Below are 9,457 nucleotides of genomic sequence, written 5' to 3' on the forward strand. Positions count from 1 at the left end.
CCCCCTGCATTGAGAGTGTGGAGTCTCAACCCCTGGACCGCCAAGGAAATCCCTTCCCTTTTGTATTTGTAACTCCCTTCCCTGACTGAGAGAAACCAGGCTCCCATTATCCGTAATATATTTACTTTGATCAGTGGACCTGTATGTAATGCATCTTCATCTCCTCTGCTGCCCCTCCCCTACACTTGGTTTCTGACACATAGAGTCAGGTTGCTGCCCATCCCACCACCACACTAGGGCTCTCATCCTGAAAAAGCTCTCCTCACCCTGCTTGGGCTCTGGTACTCCACACAGGGCAGCCCTTCTACGTGGACAACCTCCTCATTCTTTTCTGGTGCTGACACCCTGCTTTGGGCTATTGCAGCTCCTCTGCCCCTACCCTTACCTCTAGCGTGGATGCCTTGCTTTCCTCTGTTCCGCTGAACAGCTTTAGGGCCAAACTGTTCAGGAAGGGAACAAGACCTAAAATAAGCTTATTCTTAATTTTACAATAAATGTATGTGATGAGGAAAAAAATCATAAATTTCTCTATGGCAGGACAATCAAACTAAGTCAGAATTGAAACACACATAAAGCACCCCAACATGCCCCCGTTTGGGACGAGTCTTTCCCAGTGTGCAATGTTCATCTACATTACACGTTAACCAGACTTCCTCAGAGTAGGAGAACGGTCCCATTTTTTAGATGTCAGCATTGTAATCTTAAGATTAATATTTCTTTTCCTGTTCCATACAGGGGGTTGCAATGAACCTAAAGGCTTGCTCTGTATGTGCACACCTGACCAAACATCTCTGATGAACTTTATGTGTAATGTTAACCTGTTAATATGATACATAATTCTTTGTCTAACTGCATCTCTAACTCTTGACTGGTGGGACAGTCCTCAGAGATATCTGAAAGACTGTCTCCTGGGTTATAATCCTCAGTTTGGCTTGAATAAAATTCTCTCTTTTTTTTCTTAGCTTGATTGTTATTGAATTTTTGTCGATGTATGTATACACACACACACTGCATTGTTTAAGAAAATCATCAAACAGTTCTAAAACTAACATCTTCCTTCCATGCCTGTAATACCCAATCCCATTGCTTTTTTAGAGACAAACACTGTTATCAGTTTTGTATATATCTTTTCAGGCCTTTCAGACCTTCTTCCTTTGTATTTACATGTATATACACATACATATAAACATATAGTTTTGCTTTGTTTTTAAAGTAAATGCTATCTTATATGTGAAGTTCGTCAGTTCTCCTTTCTTAAAAAAGAACTTAACATTATTTCTTGGAGTCACAGGTTAGCACATATAGATTGGCCTATCTCTGCTTATTAAAGTGCTGTATAATATTTCATAGAATGGATTTACCATGGTTTCCTTAATCGTTCACTTCCGTTGTTTTATTACAAACAGAGCTGTGGTGAACAGTGTGACCATGCTTTCTTAAGCTCATTTGTGGCTTTCTCACATAGGTAATGGAATTTCAGAGTCAAGCATTTAAATTTTAATAATGATAACAACAGCTAGCATTTGCCGAACATACTTGTTCTAAATATTGTGCTAAGTTTTTTTTACATGTATTTTCTCATTTAGTTCTCACAAAAATTTGCTACTGAAATTATCCTCATTTTGTAGATGAGGAAATTAAAGAAAATAAAAGTGACTCAAAGTCATAGAACTGAGTGGTAGAGCCAGGATATGAACCCAGGTAGTTTAATTGCAGAGACACTGGTCCTAACTACCTCACTGTATTGATTCAGTGATCTTTTACCATCATCATGGAGAAAAAAAATCTACACTACTAAGTATTTATCCCTCCATGTACTATATGGTTAAGGGAAGGTTAATCATGTTTCTTTTTGTTGTTTTCGTTTCTAGCATACGTTCTATGCCCCAGCAGCTTAGAGATATCATTATCCAGAACTCCTCATAAATTAAGGTTATTATTATAATAATTATTATTTATTATTTGGCCGCGCTGCACAACTTACGGGATCTCAGTTCCCCAACCAGGAACTGAACCCAGGCCATGGCAGTGAAAGCCTGGAATCCTAACCACTAGGCCACCAGGGAACTGTCTAAGGTTATTATCGAAGCAAGATATATTAGTAAATTTTTGAAGTTGGACATCTAACAAGGAATAAAATAAGATGCCCAGAAAGATGGGAGTGTTAAGGAGTTGAGAATGTGGTTTTGGTATATAAGAGTGGATAAAGTTGATAACAAAGTAGTTTAAAAAGTGGGAATAGTAAGCATAACACCATGGTGAAAAAGAGATGGACTAGGAGATTTTTCTTATCTATATATCTACATACAAGGTTGTAAGATTATTAAAATTTGGTCTAAGAAAAGGAGATAAAGGGTAGTAAATAGTGATTATTAGGTCACAATATTATATGTGTAATTGTGTTTGGAAGAGCTCCTAGATATATCCCCATTATAAAAAGTTTTGCTTTTTGAAGAATATTATATAAACTAGGTTTCAATTTATTAACTGGTAAAATACTACTTTAAAATCTTTCTATGAAAAATATAAACACCTCAAATACTATTTTGTTTGGCATTTTATTTAATAAATCAAAAATGGAACTGAGCTTTCTCATTCCTAAAAATAGCCAGTCAATCATGCAAAGTCACTAACTAGGGGATCAGAAGAGACGATACACTGAGAGACTGTATTTAGTGCTGCCACTTGTCATATTTTCTCATAAAAGCCTATTATAAGATATGACTTTGCAAAATCATTTACATGCAGAGGAGGAGATGGGGCTAAAAGCAAACATGGAATTATAGATTGAAGTATGCTATTTTTCTTATACAACATTGAAAGCAAAGTTTAGTGTAAACATGGGTGTTTTATATCTATAATTAATTGAGATTAGGTATTTCTGGATTTTTTTAGAAGACTATGAAAGATGATATAATTTTAAATTAGGATCCTTAAAATAAATCTATCTCTGAAGTCCACTTGCATTTTTCTCTTATTCTTTGTGTATATTTGGCTCAAATAGCCACCAAATCATATCTCTCTGCAAAGTTCAGAATAAATAAAATTTTAATTTTTTTCATAAGTTTATTTAGATTGATTTTAATAATTAAACTACAATGAATGTAAATAGCTACCCAGTTCAAGCTCCTTTCCCTAGTAAATATTGATAAAATTATTTTGCTGTAAGGTACAATTTTAAAAGACACCTTGTTCATGCACCAGTTACGTGGTTTTTTTCTATTATAATGAAAAATTTAACAAAAATTAGTATATAAAGTAGGCAATGGTGACCTGCTAGTTTGCTTTGACCATATCAAGTCACAGCAGACTGTCATGACAGATACTTTCCCTTTTTTTTCCATGACATTAAAATTGTCCTATTATTTGTCTTTGCAGTTTTTCTTCACATCTTTTGCTGCCAGGGATAGAAGTTACCTCAGTATCTTTAGGTTGTGGCAGAACGTACTGTTACACAAGGTAAGTGTTCATACCAGAGGCTGGTGCTTGTTATAATAGCAACCTCCCAGTGTGTACCTAAACAGTGTTTGTGAGTTGAAAGCTCTTTTTTATTTTTCTGTGGTTAATTTTGACTAGACTATTCAAATCCAAGAAGAAACGTGAAGCAAAACATAATCCATAGTTACAAGTTAAGATGTTAATTGTAATCCCCAGAGTAACCACCAAGAAAATAACTTAATAATAACTTACCATCCAAAATATGGTAAAAGAAACATAAAGGGAATGAAAATGGCACACTAGAAATATCTATTTAACACATAGAAGGCAGTAATGGAGGAATAGAGGGACAAAAAAGACCTAATAAGATAGCAGACATTACATTAGCAAGAAAACAAATAGCAAGATAGCAGACATTACATTAAATCGTTAAACATAAGTGGATTAAACTCCTCAAGCAGAAGGCAGAGATAAACATGATCCAACTATATGCTATCTATAAGAGACACATTAGATTTATTTATTTTTAATTTTTTTTAACATCTTTATTGGAGTATAATTGCTTTACAATCATGTGTTAGTTTCTGCTTTATAACAAAGTGAATCAGCTATACATACACATATATCCCCATATCTCCTCCCTTTTGCGTCTCCCTCCCACCCTCACCATCCCACCCCTCTAGGTGGTCACAAAGCACCGAGCTGATCTCCCTGTGCTATGTGGCTGCTTCCCACTAGCTATCTATTTTACATTTGGTTGTGTATATATGTCCATGCCACGCTCTCACTTCATCCCAGCTTACCCTTCTCCCTCCCTGTGTCCTCAAGTCTATTCTCTACATCTTCATCTTTATTCCTATCCTGCCCCTAGGTTCTTCAGAACCATTTTCTTTTTTTTTTTAGATTCCATATATAGACACATTAGATTTAAAGACAGAAACAGATGGAAAGTAAAAGGATAGAAAAAGATATACTATGCAAACAATATCCAAAAGAGAGCTGAAGTGACTATAGTAATCAGACAAAATAAGCTTAAAGACAAAAATTAGTAGAGACAAGGAAGAATATTTTATAATAATAAAAGGGTCAATCCATCTGGAATTCATAATAATTATAGACTTATATGAACCTAATAAGAGAACTCTAAAATATATGGAACAGAAATAAATCACCACATAAACATAAATAAATAGAATACATGGAACAAAAACTGGCAGAACTGAAGAGAAAAATAGGCAATTTAACAATAATAGTTGGGAGATTTCAGTACCCCACTTTAAATGATGTGTAGAATAACTAGACAGCAGATCAACAAGGAAAGAGAAGATGAACAAAACTATGTAACTAGAACTAAAAGACATCTGTGGAACATTCCACTCAAAACAGAATACACATCCTTCTCAAGTGTACATGGAACATTCTCAGAATAGACCATACACTAGGTCATAAAACAAGCCTTAATAAATTCAAAAGGATTGAAATAATACAAAATGTGTTCTCTGATCACAATGGAATGAAATTAGAATTCAATAACAGAAGAAAATTTGGGAAATTCACAAAAAAGTTGGTATTAAGCATAACACGCCTAGAAAGCCAATGGTGAAAGAAGAAATCACAAGGGAAATTAGAAAATACTTTGAGTTAAATGAAAACAAAAACACAACATACCAAGACTTATGAGATACAGCTAAAGCAGGGCTTAAGAGGAGAATTTATAACTATAAACACCTATATTTAAAAAGAAGAGTGATCTCAAATCAATAAACTAACTTTCTACCTTAAGAAATTAGAAAAAAAGGAGGAAACTAAACTGAAAGCAAATAGAAGCAAGGAAATAATAAAGATTAGAAGAGAAATATATGGGACTTCCCTGGTGGTGCAGTGGTTAAGAATCTGCCTGCCAATGCAGGGGACACGGGTTCGATCCCTGGTTTGGGAAGATCCCATATGCCACAGAGCAACTAAGCCCGTGTCCCACACTATTGAGCCTGTGCTCTAGAGCCCGCAAACCACAACTACTGAGCCTGTGTGCCACAACTACTGAAGCCTGCGTGCTTAGAGCCTGTGCTCTGCAACAAGAGAAGCCCGCACACCACAAAAAAGAGTGGCTCCCGCTTACCGCAACTAGAGAAAGCCTGCATGCAGCAACAAAGACCCAATGCAACCAAAAATAATAAATAAATAAATAAATTTATTAAAAAAAGAGAAATGTATGAAATAAAGAACAGAAAAATAGTGTTAATCAACAGAACCAAAAGTTCTTTATTTGAAAAGATCAACAAAATTGACAAACCTTTAGCTAAGTTTACCAAGAAAAAATTAAAATTATTACATTCAGAAGTGAAAGTGGTAACATTACTACCGACCTTACAAAAATAAAGGGTTTATACTATGAACAATTGTATGCCAACAAATTAGTTAACCTAAATGAAATGAACAAATACCTAGAATGTCACAAACTATTAAAACTGACTCAATCAGAAATAGAAAATCTGAATAGACCAATAACAAGGAAAGAGATTGAATTAGTAATCAAAAATCTACTTACAGAGAAAAGCTCAGGTCCAGATGGCTTCATTGGTGCATCCTGCCAAATGTTACAGTAGAATTAATTCCAATCTTTCAGTCTTTCACAAAGTATTCCAAAAAATTAAATAGGAGGGAACACTTCCCAACTCAGTCTATGAAGCCTGTATTACCTTGATACCAAAAACAGACAAAGAACATCACAAGAAAACTACAGACCAATATTTATGTTCATTGTGTCCATGAATGTAGACACAAAAATTCTCAAGAAAATATTAGCAAACCAAAGTCAGCAACATATAAAAAGATTATATGCCATGATTTATACAAGGTTGTTCAACATGAAAATTGATCAATGCAATACACTATATTAGAATAGAGGACAAAAAACATGATCATCTCAATCAATACAGGAAAAATATTTGACAGAATCCAACATCCTTTCATGACAAAAAATAAAACAGGCTAGGGCTAGCAGGAAATTTCATCAGCCTGATAAAATTCACACCTACATATTTAATGGTGAGAGACTAATGCTTCCGCCTTAAGGTCAGGAACAAGGCAAGGATATCCTTTCTTGCCACTTCTGTTCAACATTGTTTTGAAGGCTCTAGCCAGGGAAATTAGGCAAGAGAAAGAAGTAAAAGACATCCACATTAAAAATGAAGAAATAGAGACAGCAGAAGCAAGAAGAACTACAATCCTGCAGCCTGTGGAACAAAAACCACATTCACAGAAATATAGACAAGATGAAAAGGCAGAGGGCAATGTACCAGATGAAGGAACAAGATAAAACCCCAGAAAAACAACTAAGTGAAGCAGAGGTAGGCAACCTTCCAGAAAAAGAATTCAGAATAATGATAGCAAAGATGATCCAGGACCGCGGAAAAAGAATGGAGGCAAAGATTGAGAAGATGCAAGAAATGTTTAACAAAGACCTAGAAGAATTAAAGAACAATCAAACAGAGATGAAAAATACACTAACTGAAATGAAAACTACACTAGAAGGAATCAATAGCAGAATAACTGAGGCAGAAAAACAGATAAGTGACCTGGCAGACAGAATGGTGGAATTCACTGCTGCAGAACAGACTAAAGAAAAAGAATGAAAAGAAATGAAGACAGCCTAAGAGACCTCTGGGACAACATTAAACGCAACAACATTTGCATTATAGGGGTCCCAGAAGGAGAAGAGAGAGAGAAAGGACCCGAGAAAATATTTGAAGAGATTATAGTTGAAAACTTCCCTAACATGGGAAAGGAAATAGCCACCCAAGTCCAGGAAGTGCATAGAGTCCCATACAGGATAAACCCAAGGAGAAACACGCCAAGACACATAGTAATCAAGTTGGAAAAATCCAAAGACAAAGAAAAATTATTGAAAGCAGCAAGGGAAAAACGACAAATAACATACAAGGGAACTCCCATAAGGTTAACAGCTGATTTCTCAGCAGAAACTCTACAAGCCAGAAGGGACTGGCATGATATACTTAGTGATGAAAGGGAAGAACCTACAACCAAGATTACTCTACGTGGCAAGGATCTCATTCAGATTCGATGGAGAAATCAAAAGCTTTACAGACAAGCAAAAGCTAAGAGAATTCAGCACCACCAAACCAGCTCTACAACAAATGCTAAAGGAACTTCTCTAAGTGGGAAACACAAGAGAAGAAAAGGACCTACAAAAACAAACCCAAAACAATTAAGAAAATGGTCAGCGGAACATATGTATTGATAATTACCTTAAACGTGAATGGATTAAATGCTCCAGCCAAAAGACACAGGCTTGCTGAATGGATACAAAAACAAGACCCATATATATGCTGTCTACAAGAGACCCACTTCAGACCTAGGGACACATACAGACTGAAAGTGAGGGGATGGAAAAAGATATTCCATGCAAATGGAAATCAAAAGAAAGCTGGAGTAGCTATACTCATATCAGATAAAATAGACTTTAAAGTAAAGAATGTTACAAGAGACAAAGAAGGACACTACATAATGATCAAGGGATCAATCCAAGAAGAAGATATAACAATTATAAATATATATGCACCCAACATAGGAGCACCTCAATACATAAGGCAACTGCTAACAGCCATAAAAGAGGAAACTGACAGTAACACAATAATAGTGGGGGACTTTAACACCTCACTTACACCAATGGACAGATCATCCAAAATGAAAATTAATAAGGAAACACAAGCTTTAAATGACACAATAGACCAGATAGATTTAATTGATATTTATAGGACATTCCATCCAAAAACAGCAGATTACACATTCTTCTCAAGTGCGCACGGAACATTCTCCAGGATAGATCACATCTTGGGTCACAAATCAAGCCTCAGTAAATTTAAGAAGATTGAAATCATATCAAACATCTTTTCTGACCACAATGCTATGAGATTAGAAATGAATTACAGGGAAAAAAACGTAAAAAAGACAAACACATGGAGGCTAAACAATACGTTACTAAATAACCAAGAGATCACTGAAGAAATCAAAGAAGAAATCAAAAAATACCTAGAGACAAATGACAATGAAAACACGACAACCCAAAACCTATGGGATGCAGCAAAAGCAGTTCTAAGAGGGAAGTTTATAGCTATACAAGCCTACCTAAAGAAACAAGAAAAATCTCAAGTAAACAATCTAACCTTACACCTAAAGAAACTAGAGAAAGAAGAACAAACAAAACCCAAAGTTAGCAGAAGGAAAGAAATCATAAAGATCAGAGCAGAAATAAATGAAATAGAAACAAAGAAAACAATAGCAAAGATCAAGAAAACTAAAAGCTGGTTCTTTCAGAAGATAAACAAAATTGATAAGCCATTAACCAGACTCATCAAGAAAAAGAGGGAGAGGACTCAAATCAATAAAATCAGAAATGAAAAAGGAGAAGTTACAACAGACACTGCAGAAATACAAAGCATCCTAAGAGACTACTACAAGCAACTTTATGCCAATAAAATGGACAACTTGGAAGAAATGGACAAATTCTTAGAAAGGTATAATCTTCCAAGACTGAACCAGGAAGAAACAGAAAATATGAACAGACCAATCACAAGCAATGAAATTGACACTGTGATTAAAAATCTTCCAACAAACAAAAGTCCAGGACCAGATGGCTTCACAGGTGAATTCTATCAAACATTTAGAGAAGAGCTAACACCTCTCCTTCTCAAACTCTTCCAAAAAATTGCAGAGGAAGGAACACTCCCAAACTCATTCTATGAGGCCACCATCACCCTGATACCAAAACCAGACAAAGACACTACAAAGAAAGAAAATTACAGACCAATATCACTGATGAATATAGATGCAAAAATCCTCAACAAAATACTAGCAAACAGAATCCAACAACACATTAAAAGGATCATACACCACGATCAAGTGGGATTTATCCCAGGGATGCAAGGATTCTTCAATATATGCAAATCAATCAATGTGATACACCATATTAACAAATTGAAGAAGAAAAACCATATGA

The 9,457-nt window shown here is 35.3% G+C and overlaps 1 protein-coding gene across 4 annotated transcripts in view; it reads left to right on the forward strand.

Annotated features, from left to right (window-relative positions):
• Positions 1–9,457, forward strand: part of GRAMD1C (GRAM domain containing 1C) — an 87,743-nt gene that overhangs the window by 32,080 nt on the left and 46,206 nt on the right. For all 4 annotated transcript variants that reach the window (XM_082394708.1, XM_082394707.1, XM_082394710.1 and 1 more), the window contains one exon: positions 3,379–3,459. In XM_082394708.1, coding sequence (XP_082250834.1) covers positions 3,379–3,459 — 81 coding nt within the window. The remainder of the gene's footprint in view (positions 1–3,378; positions 3,460–9,457) is intronic.

This window comes from Balaenoptera borealis (genome assembly GCF_965194805.1).
Source record: "Balaenoptera borealis genome assembly, chromosome: 5".
Taxonomy (NCBI): Eukaryota; Metazoa; Chordata; class Mammalia; order Artiodactyla; family Balaenopteridae; genus Balaenoptera; species Balaenoptera borealis.